The sequence below is a fragment of the Papilio machaon genome, chromosome 14 (genome assembly GCF_912999745.1).
Source record: "Papilio machaon chromosome 14, ilPapMach1.1, whole genome shotgun sequence".
In the NCBI taxonomy this organism is placed as follows: Eukaryota; Metazoa; Arthropoda; class Insecta; order Lepidoptera; family Papilionidae; genus Papilio; species Papilio machaon.
This window is the reverse complement of record NC_059999.1, coordinates 4,460,039-4,482,882: the sequence shown is the minus strand read 5'-3', so window position 1 is coordinate 4,482,882 and position 22,844 is coordinate 4,460,039. Positions and strand designations below refer to the sequence as shown.

Sequence of the window (22,844 nt, the reverse complement as noted above, 5' to 3'; positions counted from 1 at the left end):
GGCACTTATCATCACTATCATATAAAAACACAAATTTTAATTTTTTAATAAATTAAAACCAGACATTTTTTACAGAAATAAATCATAGCCATTACAAATTTACTTCAATATAAGATTATTAAAAAAAACAGTTTTTTTTTTGTTTTTCTCCTATGTGCCAAATATATAAATATTGTACATAAACTATTAAAGCTGCATATATCGGAATTAGCTGGCAAACGTAATAATAATTTTAAAGAATACTATAGAATGATATGTTAATTTTAAGTAAGCCCATCTACTTTCCCCTTTTTAATATTACCAATAAAAAAATTCAAAAAAATTGTTCATCTGATTGACATTAAATCTAAATTTTTAATGACGCAAAATTGTTTTAAATTTTATATAATAAAATTTATGAAATGAAAAAAAATTCAAGCATTTTTTCATATACACTCAACATAAAAAACATACTATTAAATTGAAATTAACATAGCAGTAAATGGAATCGAATCTATTTTCTAATATATATATTTCATATCTCATGGTTGAGGTGAGAAATACATTTTTTTAATTCTTATTTAAATGTACCATTTAAGTCTTTATTAATTTAATCAACATTTAAAGTACATAAATATAACTTGTACATTATAACTGTGGACGGGGTGAAAATATTTGAACCAAATGTTTTCTATCACTGTTAATATTAAAATTTGTCTTATTCTAAACTATTTAAGGCATAAGTTACATTTAGGCTACAACAAGATAAATAACAAATTTATGGCAATAAAAACACGACAATATCTTGAATAACAATAAAATAGATATTAGAATTAAATAAAATAGTGAAATTAGAGGAATGTATGAAAATGTTTGTCATATTTGTATGGAATAACGAGTTAACTTGATAAGTATACATAATTAATTTAAAAAAAATATGTTATTTTTTTTATAAAATTTGAATATATCTCACATATACATGATATTGTAAGTACTCATTTTACGTTCCTAAAAAGACAATGGACATTACTTAAAGATGATACGGTTAAAAATCTGTATGTAATTTATATATAATTATAAATTTAATCTATTTTAGTTATAAAGTTCAAATAATGCGTCCGTTCAAATATCTGATGATCCAAAAACCTTTTAATTTGACAGATTTAAGTGCAAAGTGTTCTATTCTCCAGAGTGATAAAGAAGTTTGTTTTGCAACTACCTACTAAATTTTATGAAGGGCACTTATAAGACACTGAATTCAACTATGGTAGTTAACAGTGTTTTAGTACACTTTACTAACATGTAAATGGGGTGAATAGAATCGTTCACATCAAATTATTTAATCTGTGCAGTAACATTATTTTGGTATATAAGTGATGTACTTAACGACAAATCAATACCAAAGTGTAAAAACTATTCTGGTTTTATATCTATTCTCATGTTACGGTATCTAAAACTGGATTTACTGGTGGGGGGTCGCTGTTTGGTGGTGCGGCGGCATGAGGGGTACGAGCAGTGCTGGGGGACCAGCTCGGCGCAGGAAGGGGTGGTGCAGCAACCTGGCAGCGGACTGACGCTGCGCAGGATCCCGCACCAGCGCGCACTCCACCAGCTGCAGCAGGTCGGGCGGACAGCGCGCCGCACCACGCGGTCTCGGCGGGGGCATGTCGCGGATACGACGCATCGCCTGGTAATAGACATTAAAGATCTCATAGAATATCTCAATGAGATGTAAAACTATGTCTCTAGCAGCAATTCATCATCGCCTTCTCTTCTTCCCTTCTACTAATGGTTACCCATTAAATCCCTTCCTAATGTAAAGCATTAGGTAAACATAAATGTTTGTCAAATTATTTGATAGTGTTTGCGTTTGTTTGACACTTTTGCCTATATATCGATATATTCAATAATTGTTTGACCTCATTTAAAAACAAATTATACAAAGTAGTAATAATATAATATAACTAGTTAGTAAGGATTACACATGTGTACAATGTAATTTGTACATGCCTTTAATTGGTATACATGTTATCCAAAATGTATCAGTGAACTTTTAATATGTTTCCATTTAATATGTATGCTGTTGACGTGATTAAATAAATAAATAAATATAAATTTGAAATGTTTGATCAAACAAAATTGACCAAAAATTTAATCGTTTTCAGGACACTCAAAACGCACTTAAACGTTTTACACTTCTTAATATATGAAAGCACTCACCTGTAATGGAGGTTCATTAAAGAATGGTGGCTCTCCGTCAACCATCTCAATGAGCATTATCCCCAGTGACCAGACATCCACTTCCGGACCGTACGGGAGTCTTGATATCACTTCTGGAGACATCCAATATGGTGTTCCCACTAAGGACTTCCGCTTTGGCAACTCCTGCAAATAATTTTTATTCGATTAACATTTATAAAAGAAACCAACAAATCAGGTCCATTCATGGCTTTAACGAACTTACTTGCGAAACTTGAGCACAGAATCCGAAATCAGATAATTTGACTCGACCATCTGCTGTCAACAGTATTGAATCAGATTTAATGTCTCTGTGTATAACACCTTGACCGTGGAGAAATGCCAACGCCTGAAACATAATATAAGAATTAAATAAAAATATTATTATTAAATTATTAAAATTTTCGTGAGACATTTTCATTAACTTATATAGAAACGGCTATATACATGAGTGTTTTAGCCGTTCCTATATAAGTTAATAAAAATATTATTCCCTAGGTACCAAATCCTTTTCAGATAATAAAAGAAACTACATTTTTTTTGTTCATAATAATAAAAATCATTCACTACCAACTTGCTATATCTTAAAACCCAAAAAAATGGCAAAAAGTAATTTAATTTCTATTTTTTTTTTTGTTTATCAAAAAGTTTTCAACTATTAATTCATAATTACTGAAACAACAAATATTTTCACAACCCCATTTCAGTTATACAGTTCCAGAATTATAAATACCAATCTTCTTTCAAAAAGATTCATAATACGAAACATGTTTAACTTGCAACATAGATAACAGGTGACCTACATTGTACGAATAGAGTTACCTTAAGGCACTGTTTGCAGACCGTCGCAATCTGTTCCGGGTCCATTCTGGAGCGGGTCACGATGTCTGTGAGCGACCCGCCGGCCATGTACTCCATAACTACCCATAGCTCATCGCCCACTAAGTACGAAGCGTGCATCTCTACTATGTTAGCGTGCGGGTAATCTCTCATTATAACCTGTGAAATAATAGTAAAATTATAATAACATGACTTAAATTGAACTTAACCAGCTGTAACATTAATACAAATACCACAAAATTCAAAAATACCCACACAAAACATCTGTGTTCATACTATACTGGAAAACCGCTAAATGACATTGTTTGGAACAGCATATTAGTTATAGGAGATTCTAACTAAACACCATAATATAAATGGTTTATTCGCTAGATATATTACACTTTCCCTACCAAATATAGATAAAAGTCTTAAAAACTAATATTCATCTTACCACTTCATTAAACAACAATTCCCTTCGTTGCTGTTTCAATAAGTTCATCATCTTAACAGCAACACGTCTCCGTGTCCTTGTGTCCGTAGCAGAACATACAAAGCCAGTGCTGCCCTCACCGATCTTATTGAAACCAACCAATGTTGCCTTCGGGTCACCTTCACTAACAACTAACCGGAGAGCTGCCCTGAACTAGAAAGGGGATTAAATTCATTATTACGCTGCATTAGCTATGTAACCTGAATAACGAATGACATACTTTTAAATACAATTACTTTGGCTTCCTTTTATTATAGTAAATATTTGTTTACAAATAAAAATAAATTAAACATCATCTACTAAAATACTATATTTATGTAAATTGGATATGTAAGGTTGAAAAATCTGCAAAATTTTTAAGAATTATGGTTAAATATATAACAACGTTGATTAGATCATCAATTTCAATAATATGAAAGGTTAAATTATTGATGTTAAAAGTATAATAAAGTTCAAGTATCAATAAATTATTCTTTATATCATAAATAAATAATAGAAAATGTTATTTGAAAAAAACCAATCATACAATAATGTTGACCTTCAAATAATGAACAAAGAAAGGACATTATTTCAATATTCGAGAGTTCGAAAACAAAATCTTAAAAGATAATTGTTGCATATATGTACATTTGTTATAGTACAACTTACTTGTTCATGAGTTAAACGCAACTCATGTTTAGATGCGGCCAGAGGCAAATGTGATGGTGCACCAGGAGGCATAACATGTTGATGTCTTGTCAACGAATATGTGTCAGCTAAAAATAATGCAATACAAAAAGTATTACTCACTTTAACCTTTATGTTACTAATAACACAATAAACAATAAATTTTTGAACACTACAGTAATTCAAAAGAAAGCAATTGACCTAAATGTTAACACCTTGAAAAATATCACTTACCCATACTAACATTATTTCCATTAAGGCCTTGCATTGCAAGTGGTGTGGGCTGGGCTTGAGGTGGGTGATTATGTTGATACGGCACATTAGCATTCTGAATGTTTTGGTATGTTATTGTTGTCTGTTGATTGTCATTCGGCTCAGCACCTGCCCTCACTAGCCCCTCTTGCCCCGCCTGCGTCCATTCCACTGGCGATTCAGGTATTGATTTCTTTAAAGCAAAATTACTTTGCTCACGTCTTAAACTAGGGTATTGCTGTGGTGCAGGAGGCACCGGTGGTGATTCTTCAGGTACAGCGGGCGGAACATTTGCTTGATTCCGTAAATCTCTTCGTATACGTGGAGGACTTGTACTTCTTAAAGAGTTTGATCTAGCAACATTTGATGTTTTTGGTAACACAACTCCATTTTGTATTGGTTGGGTATTAATCACTATAGGATTTGTTGACGGAGGACGAACCATTGAGGCAACGGAGGCAGATCTATGTTCCCCTCTCACTATGGTTTTTAAATCTAGTATTTCAGTTGGCGTAATCTCAGATGGGTCAACTAAAGGAAGAGGTCTATTAGTTGATTTCAAAATCTGGAATGAAAGGTGTATTTATTAGGACTGTATTGTATTGATATGTATTTTAATATTATCTCCTATTTCAAAATAAATTAAATTCTTAAACTATAACACCATTCACTACTAATAACTGTCTCGAAAATAGTTTTATTAAAGCAAAAAAAAAGAAATGTATGCGATGACTTTTAGTGATAACTTTGGTAAGGTAATTTCAAAAATATACAACCCTCAGATTAATGTCAAATCTATGAATTGCTCAACAAACACACATTCAATTTTATGTAGAAATTTGTTGCCACAAACCGACCTAGTAAATAATTTTTCACAAAAAATGGTAATGAGATAGAAAATATTAATCCATAGTTTTAGAATTTTGTTTTAACAAATAATATTGTTTAACACATTTTGTTTACTAAGTGGGCAAGATTTTTAAGTTACATTATCATCTTGTATTGACATTTGTCAATTGATAATACTGTGCAACATCTACTAATATTATAAATGCGAATATTTGGATAAATTCGGATGTATGGATGTTTATTTGAAGGTTTCTCCGGAACGGCTCAGCGGATCTTGATGAAATTTGACATAGAGGTAGATCATAGTCTGGAAGAACACATAGGCTACTAAAACAGTTTTTTTAACTCCGCGCGGACGGAGTCACAGGCGACAGTTAGTATTATTATGTAAAAAGTATTATCAAATACGGCTGAATTATTTTTTTTTTCTAAATGAATATGCACTTGAGTCTGATGTATCTAGTGTAGAAATGTTTCCAAGTTTGTCAGAATTACAAAATATCATTTCAAATTACCTGATTGCTGCCAACTAAGGAAGCCCATTGCAATGGAAGTCCCACAAATTTTCCCTCTCTCTTATCAAAGCCTGTATGCACTCTATGCTCAAAATTGCTCGGTGGAGAAATCAAAGGCTTCTTCTTTTTCTTTGAAAACATGTTGAAAATTTATTTTCACCTGCAACTATTAACTTATATTATTTTTATTTAAGTCGCAATAAATATATTTTACAAACAACACGCACTATTGATTACACTCAAATATAGAGAAACTATTTAAATCACATGAAACACACCCATTCAATAAGAACTAAAATGGCAAATCACAACATCGAACTTTAAAAAGAAAGCTTGAAATTACAAACAGTTTTCACTTTGCACCGGTACTGTTTTCTATCCTGCACACGCCACTGCCTACAAGTACACTAACAAGTTATAAACATAGAACATCGGCTAATCACAGGCTTATAAACAATAATTTTCATAAATCTGCCAAATTCAACAATTAGTTTATCACTTCCGCGGAGTACTCAGTCAAGTTGTAGCCATGCATGATCCACAAATTTAATAAACTTAATGATTACGTACATTATTGTTCTACGTAAATAATTCGATTTTACTTTTTTCACTATGCCTTGAATCGAAAACAATATAAATTTATAAGCTTTTCTAATAAAATCTTTGAATTCATCGCGAAAATATGCATTTATCGTATATAATTATTATATTTTCATATTTCATCAAAGCTTCAAAGTACTTTTTGTTGTTGCCACTTGCTGTTCATACAATATAGATTAGATACCTGGTACAAATATTGTAAGGAATTTTGTGTTACCTAGCTGGTAATACAAAATCCCTCAGATTAAGAATCCTCTTCAATTGCACCTGCACTGTGTGCACAGTGAAGCAACAATTTTTATATAACGGAAACTAAAATTAGTCTTTTTATTTCAATAAAAAAAAACAAGATTTTATGTTCATGCTAAAAGCTTTTAATAAAAAAGTATTTCATCATGAGTGCGAAAATAAATCTTCTGTAGATAAGCGCCTCCAAAAGGTGTGCGTGTATTTTTACCTTCTAAACTGAACTACTTTGATAAATTAATTTATAAGTCGTTTTAAAATTTTGTATTATAACATTTATGGACATGTCATACCTCTTTGAATACTATGGTGATGAATATGGTATGCGTACCAATACCAAGTAACCAAGTATTGGTTTCCTTGTTAGTTATGGCTGCAAGAAGTGTGACAAATTTGAATGGAATGTCTGAGTGTTGACTTTTTGCGACAATTGCCTAAAAATTGGGAAATTAGTTTATCTGAATCGAAATCCGAATAGAATTATCCGTTCAACATAACTACAAAAACAAATGTACTGAAATTAAAAATGATTCAATGCATACTAATATCTTTTAATTATTTGTTCTTAAACATCACGTACCTGAATTGCCTTCAATTTTTTTGTTAGTTATGAGCATTTTATTTTTGTTTTCGTTTCTGCGTTTTTATTTTGACAGCAAATGTCAACTTAAGCTTGAGGTTGAGATAATGTCGATGTAATGAATTGAGACATTCGTTGCATGTTGATGTTTATTTAAGTTTCAAAATCGTAAATTGTTTAATCATGAAAGAGAAACGAGAGAAGAAAAAAAAGCATAAGAAAGATAAACTAAAACAGAAAAAATCCAAAAAGAAAGCAGTAAGTTGTTTGATGCTCAACACCACTATTTATTTTTTCGATTTCTTTAAGTAGCCTTTTATTCATTTTGCTTTTTTCTTCGTTTAGTATGAGTCTGAGTCTTCAAGCAGTTCAACACAGTCGGATGAATGGGTTGAAAAAGATACAGGTTCGTCAAAAAATCGAGATGAATGGATGTCAATGACAGGTATGTTGAAAACATACACCAAAGATGATGTTAAAGTTTCCCGAGAAGATGACAAAAAACATATAGATTCATACAATCCTTCTACAAGCTCAAGAGAATTAAATCCATATTGGAAACATGGTGGTTCTGGCCTACCTCAATCACATGAAAGTTTTTGTAAATCAAAACAGTTTATGAAACCTTTTGATGATGATGATTATTATACTAAACCACTAAGTAATCAGGGTAAGCAAATGACAAGAACTAAGTATGAACACAAGGATGACAGAAATGTTGGTGAAAGAAAATATTACAATTGGCAGAAAACTGAAAAAAGGGAAGAAAAACAAAACTACAAAAGTAAACATGATTATGATACAAAAACAAGTGAAAGTGTAAATGACAAGCGTTCATCAGCTTCTTTGAAGGGTCCATCTGAATCTTCTGAAAAAGTGTCAGATTCCTTATATCTTAGTGATGAAAAAATGAATAAACTAGCGGCTAAAATTGTTAAAGCAGAAATTATGGGTGATACAAAGTTAGTCAATCAGTTGAAAGTCAAGCTAGAAGCAGCAAGGGAGTATAGAAAACAGAACCCGGGTGTTTGTAAAGATGATGACAGTGGCATAATGTTAATGACCACCACTCCTTCAGGAAATAGTAGGCCATTATCAAAAGCAGATTCATCACATGCAGGTGATCCAAGAAGTAAAGGTGGGAAAAGAAAAGCAGAAACACATAGCGCCAATCAAAGAGTCAAGTACTTTGGAAATGATGATAAATACAATTTATCACAAATGGTAAGTATAAATAAACAATGTCACAATTTTTGTATTATATTAGATTTCACTAATCCGGCACTTCAATAGACCGCAGCCCGCAGCTTCAATAGATTCAATAGAATTGGCACACTCCACCACAGCCTCCCTTGCCTTCTCTCATGTAATTTCTTGCAAGACATTCATTTGTGGGCAAGCTTTGTTATCTTCTAACCTGAAGAACTTGTCATATTTAATTGTTGAATTAGCTTTTTAGGAAATGCTTTACTTTATTTATTATAATTTTTTCTTTACAATCTGCTAAGTACCCTATGGTTTTTAATAGTGTCGGATTACTCAGATTCTACTGTATTATTTTGCTGTATAAAAAACATTTACATTATTAAATATTTCTTATTCCAGTTTGAAGAAGAAAAGTATGGCACTAATTATGACCAAGATGCAGAGTTAGCTGCAATAGCAGCAAAACATAGAAATCCTAATGATGATTTGGAAGACATATTTGTAGATGAAATATCAAAGAATAGAAATGTGGCTAAGGACAATGAAAAAGAGAGACAACAGGCTATCAATCAGAGCATGAAACTGGAGCGATCTTTAGAAGGATGTGAATACTGCATTGATTCTAAAAATATGTTGAAACATTTAATAGTGAGTTATGGCAGTAAGGTGTATGTGGCATTACCAGCTAAGAAATCACTTGTCAAAGGGCATTGTATTATAACAACTCTGCAGCACAATACATGTGTTACTTCCTTAGATGAAGATATTTGGGAAGAAATATTGGTTAGTATTAATGGTTTCAAATGTCTTAGCAGCTCAGAACACAAAGTCACTGTGCAGTGCTGACCTTGAGCTACCAAAATGTTTGACACTGACATTATGACAACTCTAGTAATTATTACAAACATTTTATATAGATTAATAGTTATTATTATAGGTTCTGTGGCTCAGGGGTTAAGCACTTGACTTGGAATCTGCAGATCCTGGGTTTGAATCCTACCAATGTGTTTTTCGATTTACGTATGTACATTTATCCGACGTTCGTACGGTGAAGGAAAACATCAGGATGCAATCCGCACATATGTCACTCACGGGAGAAAAAGACGGTGACGCGGCTCGCCACCCGTCATATTCCTTCTCCCGAAATGGCGAAAAATGGATTACGGAGGTTCATTTGGCCATACCGAATGGAGGTCCGTGGTCTTTGCCTGCCCCCTCTGGGTTACAGGAGTGAGTTGTGTAATAGTAATAGCCATTAAAATTACTTATGTCAATATAATAAAGTATTTCTCTCTGAATTTCAGAATTACAGGAAAATGATCACACAGTTTTTCAACTCTCAAAACAAAGATGTAGTATTTTTTGAGACTGCCACAAGGCTTCACAGATACCCACACATGGTAATCAACTGTGTGCCTTTGCCAAGAGATGTCGGAGACATGGCTTCCATTTACTTTAAAAAAGCTTTACTTGAATGTGAAGCAGAATGGTCTATGAATAAAAAAGTTGTAGACCTAAAAGGTAAAAATATTAGAAAGGGTGTTCCAAAAGGTTTACCCTACTTTTGGATAGATTTTGGTATGGATCCAGGGTTTGTACATGTTATTGAAGATCAACAGTTATTTCCAAAGACATTTGCTGAGGTGAGCCACTTTTTTGAATACACACTTTTATATAAATATCTGTATTTTTAGATAAAAATGTAAACACTCACCATGTTTAGTAAAAAAGAAACAAGTTTTATTTTAATACTTTTTTCTTTCAGGAAATTATTGGTGGTATGTTAGACTTAAATCACAATCTATGGAAAAATCCGCAAAGAGAATATGGTGATCTTCAGAGACAAAAAGTTTTGGAATTTGTAAAGGAATGGAAGCCTTTTGAGACATCAATGAAGAATAAAGTATAAAAATCATGAACAAGTCCTTGTTTCATTGTAACACTACAAATACTTTGAACATATCCCATGCTACTACTATTTTTCCATATAAATTGAAATGTTGTGGCAAGTATCTGTACTGAATGTGTAGAATGAATAGTTTTAAAGCTTATCAGAAATTTAAAAAAGACAGAAAAATATAAGGAGTTGTTAATAACACTAAAAATATTTTTTTAACAAATTTTATTGATGTCATAACCCTTGATGTTCTTTCATCATTTCCTCCATTAGCCTTTGTCTTTCTGCAGCCTGTCGCATTTTGGTCAAAACAATGGATTCATAGTCCCTTTCTGTTAGCAATGAAGGGGCCCCTTGCTCTCTTTTTGTTGTCAAAACTGGTCTTTCATTTAGCCATTTTAAAGTTAATGGATTTTCTGCTAGTCCTGAAATAAAATAATGGAAAGGTTAGAATAATACTGTTGGATGTTTTTAAATACTCCTAGATGTTAATGGACAATGGACACATAATAAAGTTATTCTACTACTATAATGTTTATGTATGCATGCCAGTACATTTAGGTGTTCTGTAATCCTAAAAATAATCACATTTACTATTTAGTTACCTTTTTCTAGTTCTACCGCCATTTCTGAAGCTTCTTTGGTAGTAAATTCCACTAAAGCACTGCCCTTTTTCTTAGGAGAAATAATAAGGACTGAAATGTTGCCATATTTTTTTAGAAATCTTCTTAGGGAAGGTTCATCATAACCACCATTATTTGGATCGTTTTTATCTGCTTTCCATTTTATCTTTATTCTATTCAAGCTGGGATCCCAATAAGGTTCATTGAGTCCGAACTTATTTCTTCTAATTTCTTCCTTGATTCTCTGTTGTTCTTCCTGGAGGAGACGACTGCCTTCTTTTTGTAACCTTTGAATTTCTGCAGCAAGTTTTTGCTCATCTGTCAATTTTGAATCTTTTCCCGAAGCGGCTTCACGTTCCCTTCTTTCAAGGTCTTCCTTTAGTTTCTGACGCTTACTATCTAATTGTTTATGACGTAGCTTAGCAGCAGCTTTAGCTTTTAGAACTTTGTCGTACGCAGTTCTAGCACCTGCGTCTGTCAATATCTCTAGAGCTCTAGACAATTCATGGAAAGTTTCCGCCGCTTTTGGATCGTCTGGATTTTTGTCCGGGTGACATTGTAAAGCTTTTTTACGATATGCTTTTTTGATCTGAAAATATTATAATATGTAGTATTAGATATATATAAAATACAAATACACACACACAAAAAAAAAACTATACCTCTGATTCAGTAGCAGAAATCTGGACATCTAAAATAGCATACAAGTCTACATCTTCAATATTTTTCTTAGCCATTTTTGAGCCTTATTTCAAGCAAATTTAATGTCGCATTATTTTAATTTAAAAATAATTACGCTTAACGAAGACTAAAATAAAAAATAATTGAAAATACATAAGTGTGTAAAATTAGTGTTTCAGCAGTCTGACATTGACATTGTTTGATCAATAATAAAGGAGACAGAGTATATTACGGATAGAGTAAAACATGATATCGGTTTTGTACATTGAGTCACCGCCGAATATGTTCTGTAATCTGTAACTAGTATCTATTATTTTTGTAAAAAGAGTAACTGTCAAAATAAGGATAACCAAAAAACTAAGTACTAAAATAAATTGAATTTCATATCTAATAAAAGATAATACGAATATACTGTATTAAAGTTAATATATTAAAAAGCCATGTTGCCTCGATATTTAAGTATGTTGATTATTAGTAACCTTAAGTTTTAAGAACCAATGTTTTCTTCAGCTAATTTTCTCTTGATTTTAGGGAATTCAATCAAAAACGGTGGGCTATATCTGCGGACTAATTCAACAGTAGCTCAAACAGTAACACAAAAAGAACCAGAAAATACCCAGGGTATGTAATTTTCGTTTTGTAATATAACCTGTAAAATAACTTGTAGGTAAACCAATCTTCATAGCGAGTTTCCATAAATACAAGAAAGTAGGTACTAACTTTCATACTATTAAAATCTTTTTTTTTTGTTCTATCACACAATTTGGTTCTAAATAATAAATCTTCTCTTGTGTTAATTTTGACATCCAACTTTTCAGTTCTCTTAACCTGTGTACTGTTACATACCTCAAATTCCTTTTGATACGTCCCTTCTACAACTGAAGATTTTTTACGTAAAATAGATAAATAATTTATGTTATTTTCAATATTTCAGAAACTGTGCCTAAAAGAAACAATCCACTAGAACACCCAGACTATTTTCGTGTACACAATTTATTCACTGTTAAAGATTTATTTGATGCAAGAGTGCACTTTGGGCATAAAGAAGGATCTTTAGATGAATATATGACACCATACTTGTACGGCTCAAGGTTGGGACATCTAATATTTGATTTGGATATTACAGCAGATTATTTACGTAAAGCCTTAAATTTCACTGCTCATATAGCATACAGAGGTGGAATAATTTGTTTCTTCAATAGAAACGCATTAAATGCACATTTGGTAGAAAAAACTGCTCAGGAGTGTGGTGAATATGCACATACAAGATTCTGGCGTGGGGGTATCTTTACAAATGCTGACCATCAATTTGGTGCCATTACGAGGTTGCCTGACTTGTGTATATTTTTGAATACACAAAATAATATACTCAGTCAACACACAGCTGTTAGGGATAGTGCAAAAATGTTAATACCTACAATTGGTATTGTTGACACTAATTGCAATCCTAATTTAGTTACATACCCAGTACCTGGCAATGATGATACCCCATGTGCCATAGAATTATATTGTAAATTATTCAAAGCAGCAATTCTAAGAGGTAAAGAGGAGAGAATGAAATTATTGCAAGAAAGTGAATAAATCATTAAATTTAATAATATCATTTAATAATCTTTAGGAATATAGTGTTTTAAAAATAACAATAGACATAATTTAAAACAATAATGATTTTTATTTAACATGGTCCCATAATAAATTGCTTATTTCTAATACAGTTTTTGTACAAATATGTTAATTTTAATTTGGCATATAAAATTAAAAGTTTAAAATCACTTTTATAATTAACAATATATATCAATAACATAATTTTCTCTCAAGATTTTTTTAAAATAGAAAGGCACATTTCATAGCCATGACAATATATTGATTTGCTAAATGTTTTATCCGAGTAGAACTTTACGCATCATATGAGTATTGGTGTTGCTATCTATTTCACGACTTTCCCAGCTTCCAGTGATACATTTTGAGCTGCATAAGTATTGGAGCAGAGGTATGCGATATTTGCCGCAGAAATCGACAAATTTGATGTGCTCCACGCGATTATCGAAGAAAACACCTGTAAAAAAAAGAGATGGGAAGATTGAAAAACATTTTTGCATGGTAGAAAATTTGAAGACCTGACAAGACAACGTAAGACAGAAATTGTGTTTTAGATTAGTTTACATTATTTTTATTAGCCGACTTCAAAAAGAAGGAGGTTATCAATTCGACTGTATTTTGTGAAATTCCCCTGCTGTAACATTTGTATTAAAACATCTTGGGATTTTTTTCAATGTTAAAGCGATTTTTTTAAATTATTCAGCCTAAGGTAGTTTTTAAAATTGTCTAATAATAAGACTAGTCAGAGATGGACTTTAGCATGCTTTGCTGAGTCCAATGGAAAATAGATTTGGCACTGGTCAAAGAGGCACTTTAAATATGAATTCAGTAACTACATGTTGTAATGCCAAGTATACCAATGATATAGCATATTCCATAAAGCAAATAAATCCCTCCAAGTCTTGTTTTACTATCAAAGGTTATCTTACATATTTGCGTTATCACTTAAATTGCAAATTGTGTTGAAATATGATTTTTGTTAAGTAAAAATTATAGTAAACTATAGTGTCTTTTCCTCGATCTTTGTATAAAAATAAATAATTAACCAACTGAAACATATAACAGTTTGATAACAATATATCTTGTATAGATCTTTCGGTAGCGGAAACCTTCCTTTAATTTGTAAACATACCTTTGCACTTTGGATTAACGCAACGTTCCGCTGCTTTTAAATATTTGATCAACGTCAAAGGTACTTCGCCAACTCTTATCGGTATCTCATATAGTTTGATATTCCGACCCGCGAGCTCCAACAATGATGGCGGCTGCAACGTCATGTCTTTCACGAACCTCACTACCAGAGGGTTATCTCGAAGACTCAACTGTAATCAAAGTTAATAAAAATATTATTCAACGCTAAATAAACAATCATCGAGTTTCCTTTAGTAAGGTCACAAAAACCAAAATATCAATGTATACGTAAACGATTTCTTTACTTCAATAACAAACGATTCATTACATTGTAATATTTTTTCATTACATGTGTCAACATAATTGACGAGCTAAACAAATTTAATATTTACAAACTTGCGCTATTATACAAATCGTAAAGCAATGTAAAATGCGGTGTGAAAACCAACTTATTTATTTAATTAAAAGCTATTCTTACGTCCTGTTACGGACTAAAAGATTGATGAATTCGGGCGTGGCTATCATATACCAAATGAGCGGTGTGTTATCGCAATTTTAGAGTAAAGCAAAGCCGTTAGGGTTTGGCGCTGGACAGAAAGGGACAGGTCTACAAATTACGCAAAATCACATAAACCCAAATATATCTCGCCCAGGGCGTTAGTATAACTTAAATCTGATTTGTATGGAAAAAGTACAAGTCATACGATGCTGTAAAGTCCAAGAAATTGAAAACAAACGGATGTGATGCGATTGTTCTCAACTTTGTCATTAATCGAGAGCATAAACAATTTACATTCAAAATCCTATTGGATATTGATTTTCATTAAAAGTCGTACAGATAGCTGGCCTACACAGCCTTAAGAGCGTATTCGCTTGTTTATTAATTTATTTAATACGATTAAAATTACAAAGTATTTGACTGGTAGCAACAGTAATATAATTTGCTCTGTTCTCGGCAACATAAGGCCTAGGGAAACATGACTTCGAGCTCACTATGTTATGTAAGGTTATCTGCAGTCATTATTATGGACGCTTATTATTATTAGTATTTTAATGTCCTCATTTCATGTGAGGGGGCAATGGAGCAGACGGTTGAGATGTCTGAACTAATCAATTACCCTAGTCGTTTTGGCGTAGTTGTGTTCTTACTAAGAACTTAGCTGTTTCTATTTCTGTTTTTAAGTATCCAGTACTTCCTCCCGTCTAGTTAAACTATCCACGTGACCTCTGATTTCCTTAAAAACAATTAAAAGATTTCAATGTATAGTATCTGCGTAGTTATTTATGTCTTTGCCCGGGATGAGATTTGGTGATTCCTCCATATAGCAAAATGAATAGTTTTCAGTGACAAGGTTCGTCGTTTGCTTATGATTTATATTGCCTAAACATAACGACTGTTGTTATTAGTATGCTAGGCTTATTATCTTACCTCGGTCAAACATTTTAGTTTGATTATTTGCGGCGGCAGAGTCTTAAGTTTATTCTTGTGGATTAACAGGGAGCGCAGCTGTTTAAGGTTGGCAATACTAGCTGGCAGCTGCTCGATGAAGTTGTCACTCAGGACTAGCGCCTGGAGTGACGTCAACGCTCCAACTGACTCCGGCACCTCAATGATTTGATTGCCTCCAATTGAAAGTATTTGCAGGCTGTGAAACAGATTGAATTAACTGTAATTGACACAACTGAGGATTTATAGAGCTAAATATAGAGATATAGTGTAACTATATACAGTTAAATTATATTTAAGAAATTTTAAGCCGTTACGTAACACAGCAAAGGTAATCTGTATAAAGAGATCAGCATTATCCTTAATCTTTTTACGACGGTGCTTTGGACAGAAATGCCTAATTTTTCATAGGTCGTGTTGGTACATCTATTGGTTTTTTAAAGATGATAAGATAAATGGAAAAAATATGCAGTGCTATATCTCCTAAAGCCATATTTTAATAGTATAAGTTGATATAATAAATGTCGTAAATATGTCACAATATAGTACGTATTTGATAGCCTCGTTATTAAACTAGGAACGGTATATTAAACAAAGAGCTCGCTCTATAAAATGATGTTTAACAAACGCCTATATTATATAAAGGTCACGTAGGCCCTATTGTTTTATTGTATAGAAGCAGCAAACATAACTAGTTCATTTTTTAAAATAAATTTCGAAATATTGATCTTTAAGAGGTCGTCGCTCAAACTTCTTAAACAAATTTTAGTTTTTAATGATATTCAACATTTGTCAGTGAAACCCAAGCTTATTTAATTAGTTTACTACAAAAATCATTATTGCAAGGTCAGAGATATGTTAAGCCATATCTAAACAAGGTTTACAGGCTTGTAGACTGTTTGATAATTATATTAAACGTTAAGCAAGATTTACATGAAACAGGGGTTTTCATGGTAAATGTTTTCCACAATATCCACAGTTTCACGGAGCTTTTAAAATTTGTAACTCCAAATCAAATGGAGGATGACTTCTAAACCTCTAATGTAGGTTTAAACGGACAATAGAGAGTGGGGGTTTACATGTTTTTATGGGATTTAAACAGTGGTAGAGTCCGAAGCAGCTGCACGAATCCAATGCTCGGCTGGGGGCAATACTACGACCACGCAAAGGGCATGCGTGAAGTAGAAGTTATTCCGTGTTTCGTCTGTGGGGCTGCAGACTTTATTTTGAACACTCTCCTCTGGCGTTAGTATATTATTTGTCAATAAAAAGGTTAATTGTATATGCGCAGCTCTTAAAAATGGCGAATGTTGATATAAAGTGTGGTCAGACAATATTCGGCGATCCGTTAGTTATCTCCTACTCCTACCTACTATGAAAAGAAAACATTATTTGAATTTTTACATCGATAGAACGTCAGTTACTTCCGGTAAATAAGGATGTGGATATATTGTAGAACGTCAGTTACTACAATATATTCTTATTTATGATAACCTTGTAGTAATAGCTCCCGAAACATAAAAAAATAATCGATGGAATTATCACGATGACAATTTTAGCTCATATCAAATGACGTTATGTCTAGAACTAAGGATCAACTTAAAGCATTCGATAATAAAGACTATCGTATCTTTTCCTTTATTTACAATTTCAGATAACAGTCTCGGAAAGAAGTAAGATAGGATGATTTTGTTCCACAACTTTCTATCGATTACGACTATTGTAATTTCATTTACACTAACAGGACTGTAAGTGTGCTGGAAGTCTTGCATAATGTATAAAATACGTTTATCTTAGTACTTTGTATTTATAATGTCAACGTTCATACTCCTGTGTCCATGACTTGCATTTAGGTATGTTATTGTCAGACGTATCACGTATCTTCAAACTGGTAGCTAGCCAGCTAGACTAACTAGTAGGAGTGCGTGTTTCAATTTGAATAATTACATCATGTTCGTATAAACAGCGTTACTTAACTTTGATCTATACCTAATGTCAATTGTTATTATCACAATATTCTTATCTTAAGTAATTTTTGTGTTTGGCATTAATAATCGATTGGCATTAGCCTCGGTGACTTTTATTTCTCTTCTTTCTGCTTATATTAAATAACAATTTTATTTTTATTTGATTTACACAATTGCATAAATACACTTTATCTGATTAGTATATAGATTTAATGTGTCGGTTTTTATCTGTCATTGGAACAGTCGTAATTATTGAAGAATTTGGAAAATACCTCTCACCTGACTGATGTTTTTGTTATCTTATAGATATGTTCATGTAGGAACTTTATCTTTCCTACGAACTTAGGTTCAGGCCTGTTTTAGTTAATTATAAATCTTTTTGAAGGGATTTTATTTGAATTATTTTTACCCACCTGTTTAATTTCCATATATCCTTTGGTATGTTGACTATCTTGTTACCACCTAAATATAGGTATTTAAGTGAATTTAAATCTAACACTTGTTCTGGAAAGAAATTCAGTCGATTTCCGCTTAAATTCAGTTCTCTCAATGTGTTTCTTGTAGAAAAAAAACTTTTGGGCAGCGACTCGTTGGTGAGCTGGTTGTGTTTGGCAATGAGTGATGTCAGTGGACAGTTTTTGAGCAAGTCTGGGAGTATCGCCAATCTGTTGTTGCTAACATCGAGAATTTTTAAGTTGCAGAACCTGTTTATAGTCTCAGGCAGCGCTTTAATTCGGTTGCTGTAAAGAAGAATGATCTCGTAATTTTCCGCACAATCTTTTTCATCGATAATACACTGCAGTTCGGCCGATATAGTTATTGAGTCGAGAACTCTGCTCGATAGATCAAGAGTTTTCTGCTCCCTGCTGTCACTGTCGCAGCTATCTGATGTGTAGCACTCCATTGCGATGGTAGAACTTGGTCACGGACCCCACTGCACTATTCATTAAGCGTAAAGATGAATTTGATTTACATTATTGGGTCGCAAGCCGGCCGCGGAAGAGCCTCCCGCCTCTATCGCTGCGCGTGCGCAACTGCTCCCTGCGCCCCGCGCCGCCGTGCCGCACGCGGCGACCACTGACATGTCTGATTCTAATGACGACACAATAAAGCTTTGTGTATGTATATACCTATCTACTGGGTACACGACCGACCGATATAAAGATAATTGGAAACTAGGCGTATCTTTGTTAGATTATAAGACATAAAAATATTTTTATTATGCTTTATTTATTTAGCATTAAAAAAGTATAAAATAGGCAGAACTGTAGTACTGTATTAACACCAATAGCTCCTAATGAGTAGGTATTGACTTTTTTTCGGGCGTTGTACTCTACCCATTCCATTTCGTCGTGATTCGCGGCTATATCTATTATTATATGTGCATAGTAAATTTAGCTAATTTCTTGTACAGTACAAAGAAGGAACTTTGAAGGAAATTTATAGGACCATAAAGAATCAAAAAAATTAAAAAATAATTCACTAGTTTGGGTTGGTTATTCTTGCAACTTGAAACAAGATTATTGTTGTTTAGGCATTGTTTCAATAGATGGTGTTGTTTTATATCGTGTGCATCATACCGTACAGCCTGTGTACAGCAGTGCAGAGAAAATTTCAATTTCGTCCTTTTGCAAGTTATAAACATTAGTTTTATATTTAGTCCGTCCTTAGCTTCCTGGTCTGATTTTTGGTGTGTATTAGGCATTTAAAATGTAAAATTAAACATGACAAGAATGGAACAAAGGTTTTAATTTTTTAGAAAACCTGTAAACTTTTATGTATGTAGTATTCTATTCTTTGTATAAGTCAGCTCGCTTTTTTCTTTTATAAATATTCTTAAAACTTAAATGCATTAAAAATATATTTTAATGCGTACATCGGACTTCTGGGAGGACGTCACTGATCGAACTACCGAGTATCACCCGAACGAACCCGAATTTAGCCGATTAACCGAGCGAACGAGTCTGTGAAGTCCGAAGAAACTAAAAATTTGTCGTTCACTTTATTGATGTAAATTTGAAAAATTAACAAAATGATATTGTAAAATCATACTAAGACCATCTTATTTTGTTTTAAACTTTCTATTAGTGATACTATTTTGACTATTATATTTCTAATATAGTAATTCGTCGGCGAAGTGATAGAGTTTAGTGCGAGTGCTAGCAAGGGTGGTAACGAGAAATGTGAAGTAGTATCTATGAAGTTCAGGATTCGGCCGTTTATTTTATACCTATAATAATGAGCGGGCGCCCTAGGACCACGTCTTTCGCCGAGGGCGGCAAATCCGTTCGAAAGACATTCGAAAATCAACCACCGAAACCACCTCTCGGAGGAGTAAAAATTTGCAGTAAGTACCACCTAACCATTCTTTTGTCGGCCATCGTGATTTCTTACACTGTGACGTATTCCATTCTGACATTGTAGTATGACTGCAATTTGGCAAATTCGGATGAATTCCAAGAATACTGCGTGCTTTTACTAATTAAATCGATATTGACAGAACTGTATATATCTCTTCTGTACAAAAATGGCTACAGGCCGTGCCTTAGATTTGCCACATAAGCCTTGGCTTGGCGTGTGACAGATATCACGTCAAAATAGGTTTTTTCAACAAAATGCGTAGTATTTTAAGCTACTTTTTTGAATACATCACGTTTTACCTTCAATATAGAATTTGGCAACGTAGTAGCATACCTTTCTATACATAAGAACCATTCAATCGTGGTCGTAATTTTACTATTACTTTGAGGTTACTCTAAAATGACGTAATTAATGATAGGATCTATAGTTAGAACTAACTATATAGCTCAAAAATTTAGTTAGTCTTTTTTTAAATCGCATTTCATAAAGTATGAATGTCAAAAGTGTATTAAATTATTGGGATTTAAGATAACATCAGGGTACATTTAGTAACAATGGATCTTAAAATCATGTAAAATCAAACATTTGCCTTTAATTTTATTACTATATTATCTACAACTGATTGTAAAAGTTATTATTTATGCATGAATTATTAAATACATTGTTTCAAATTGGTATTGAAGGAGTTCTACCAAAATATATTGAAATAAATAAAATAGATTGTTACCACTGAAATACAGATTAAAATATTTAGTGATTATTATGAAGCCTATTAAATTTCACATGGCTGAAAAGAAGAAGCCAATTAACATAAAAGTTAATGTTCAAATATAAAGTGTAGTGTTAATGATATGTAAAATGAACAATATCCATTGCCAATGTTGTGATAGATTGGCAAATTGAATAAATTTCTATTATGGTATTGCTCATTACAACAATTATTCCAACAGGTACATTGCATGAGGTTGGAACAATATGACTTTTTGTCCAACCTCTGATAAAGAAGATTTTATCTCCTTGAAATGTAAAACTTAAACCACTACATTTTGAATAGAATGCAGTATAACATCCTATATGTTTCCATGTTATTGACACAACTAAATATGCATAATGATCTTATTAATTTCTTTGGAAAAAGCTAACAAACCTATGACTTTATAAAATAACAATAAACTATAACAAAGAATATGGAAGAAACAAAGATGTTAAAGTAATGAATACAATTAAGTAAAAATATTCAAGGTTCATGAGATGTTGGTTTTGATGACTATATTTAGAGACATCAGTGCCGCAATTAGTGCAAATGTTATGGATGTAATTTAAGATTATATTGCACATACATTTACACAAAGCATGGATGGATCATGTAAAAGAGAATATGCATAAATTCAGATATGGTAGCTGATAGAGATGTATTGAGGAGTAGTACATACTGTGCCGACCCTCCATAGGGATAAGGACAGGTTGATGATGATTGCACATACATTTACAGTAGTGAAAGATTAAAGATTTTTGAACATTTCTTTTTTTATCCAATAAAAAGGCGTAAAAAATTGACAGTTTTTTGAAAAGGTTAAATGTATTTATTATATTTTTTATTCTTATGATTACTAATAAATAATTTATAGATTTAGCATCAAGATTTTTATCTAATAAAATGTTTAATTATGTGTCTGAGTAAAATATTGAAGTCATATACAAAATTTTTTATGTTGCATCACTTTAAAGATGATTCAATTACATGGAATATTTTATTACATCATACTTTTATATACATTAAAATGAATAAATATATGATAAATCCATGTTATATAATGAAATTTAAAAATTCTTACTATAGAACACATAATTGTCATGTAACAAAATTAAATTGATGCTTAAGATAAACTGTATGGTACATATACAGGTTACTTATTTACCATTTGTTTGCATGAAATAATAATGTTGAAGGGATCAAAATTTTTATTGGTTAAACATTTATGTAATACATTTTAACATATTAATTTATTTATATCTGTAAACTTCTGTATTTCTGAAGTCACGGTGTAAATAGATACAAAACTAGGAATTATTTACACCATGATAATGAATGATTTTTTGTTACTAAATTAACAACTTGCTACAATTAATTATAACAATAAAACATTATTTAAAAGCAATGATTTGTTAACAAAAATCATTGAATATTATGGTGTAAAGCCACAGCCACAAAGAAGACAGGCCTGAAGTGGAAAAATTCCCTACCTAGTCTTTCCTTATAAGCAGAGTATGGGAAGGGAACTGGATTTGATGGATTCTCTTTCTGTCCGTCCTCTATTTCGTCGATTAGAGGTAGGCAACACATCTAAAATTGCTGATGTCAATGGGTAGCGGTCTCTTCGCTATTTCGGCGAATCACGGTGGCCGCTCGCTCGTTTGTCACCCTATGATACAAAAAAAGCTTTTTTAATTTAGTTTATTCATCCTGTTTTACTGTAAGTTCAACTGTAATTTTCTTATATTGATTGTTTGTTTTTTTTAAATGTTACATGAGTTAGTATTATAGTGCATACATATTTTTCATTTGATTTTTGATACATAAAAAGCAATATAAAGTACAATAAGGGCCTTCACAAGGCAACGTAAATCTACGAAATATTTGCTTATTAGAAGAGCTATCCTTTTGACTCTACTTTAAATTTGTGAAGAAAACTAC

General features: G+C 32.3%; 6 protein-coding genes across 10 annotated transcripts in view; 3 read left to right on the top strand and 3 right to left on the bottom strand.

The window, feature by feature from the left end:
• Nucleotides 1–1,101: 1,101 nt before the first annotated feature.
• LOC106710909 (serine/threonine-protein kinase PAK mbt) lies at nt 1,102–6,532 on the bottom strand. Of its 4 annotated transcripts, XM_014503101.2 has the most exons (10): nt 6,382–6,532; nt 6,090–6,207; nt 5,812–5,977; nt 4,430–5,012; nt 4,178–4,284; nt 3,491–3,682; nt 3,040–3,216; nt 2,444–2,566; nt 2,200–2,364; nt 1,102–1,666 (listed from the first exon to the last, which is right to left on the bottom strand). In XM_014503101.2, the coding sequence occupies exons 3-10, from the start codon at nt 5,950–5,952 to the stop codon at nt 1,442–1,444; spliced, it is 1,713 nt and encodes a 570-aa protein (XP_014358587.1). In that variant the 5' UTR covers nt 5,953–5,977; nt 6,090–6,207; nt 6,382–6,532; the 3' UTR covers nt 1,102–1,441. The 4 variants fall into 4 exon arrangements, with proteins under 4 accessions (XP_014358587.1, XP_045536821.1, XP_014358581.1 ...); XM_045680865.1 differs by having other exon boundaries at nt 6,090–6,532; XM_014503095.2 differs by having other exon boundaries at nt 5,812–5,971; nt 6,090–6,532.
• A 784-nt stretch (nt 6,533–7,316) lies between these two features.
• LOC106710869 (CWF19-like protein 2 homolog) lies at nt 7,317–10,530 on the top strand. The gene is made up of 5 exons (XM_014503054.2): nt 7,317–7,495; nt 7,583–8,461; nt 8,843–9,226; nt 9,748–10,086; nt 10,209–10,530. The coding sequence occupies exons 1-5, from the start codon at nt 7,421–7,423 to the stop codon at nt 10,350–10,352; spliced, it is 1,821 nt and encodes a 606-aa protein (XP_014358540.2). The 5' UTR covers nt 7,317–7,420; the 3' UTR covers nt 10,353–10,530.
• Nucleotides 10,531–10,558: 28 nt separating this feature from the next.
• On the bottom strand, nt 10,559–11,784 carry LOC106710879 (dnaJ homolog subfamily C member 17). The gene is made up of 3 exons (XM_014503065.2): nt 11,626–11,784; nt 10,946–11,552; nt 10,559–10,765 (listed from the first exon to the last, which is right to left on the bottom strand). Exons 1-3 carry the CDS (start codon nt 11,698–11,700, stop codon nt 10,575–10,577), a joined length of 873 nt encoding a protein of 290 aa, XP_014358551.2. The 5' UTR covers nt 11,701–11,784; the 3' UTR covers nt 10,559–10,574.
• Nucleotides 11,785–11,964: 180 nt separating this feature from the next.
• Nucleotides 11,965–13,287, top strand: LOC106711375 (28S ribosomal protein S2, mitochondrial). The gene is made up of 3 exons (XM_014503683.2): nt 11,965–12,103; nt 12,176–12,265; nt 12,579–13,287. The coding sequence occupies exons 1-3, from the start codon at nt 12,085–12,087 to the stop codon at nt 13,223–13,225; spliced, it is 756 nt and encodes a 251-aa protein (XP_014359169.2). The 5' UTR covers nt 11,965–12,084; the 3' UTR covers nt 13,226–13,287.
• A 154-nt stretch (nt 13,288–13,441) lies between these two features.
• LOC106711364 (leucine-rich repeat-containing protein 58) lies at nt 13,442–18,859 on the bottom strand. Its single transcript, XM_014503672.2, has 4 exons — nt 18,202–18,859; nt 15,804–16,020; nt 14,376–14,565; nt 13,442–13,700 (listed from the first exon to the last, which is right to left on the bottom strand). Exons 1-4 carry the CDS (start codon nt 18,690–18,692, stop codon nt 13,525–13,527), a joined length of 1,074 nt encoding a protein of 357 aa, XP_014359158.1. The 5' UTR covers nt 18,693–18,859; the 3' UTR covers nt 13,442–13,524.
• An 851-nt stretch (nt 18,860–19,710) lies between these two features.
• LOC106711245 (glycogen synthase kinase-3 beta) overlaps nt 19,711–22,844 on the top strand; it is a 34,565-nt gene continuing 31,431 nt past the window's right edge. For both annotated transcript variants that reach the window (XM_014503563.2, XM_014503547.2), the window contains exon 1: nt 19,711–20,135. In XM_014503563.2, coding sequence (XP_014359049.1) covers nt 20,027–20,135 — 109 coding nt within the window. In that variant the 5' untranslated portion in view covers nt 19,711–20,026. The remainder of the gene's footprint in view (nt 20,136–22,844) is intronic.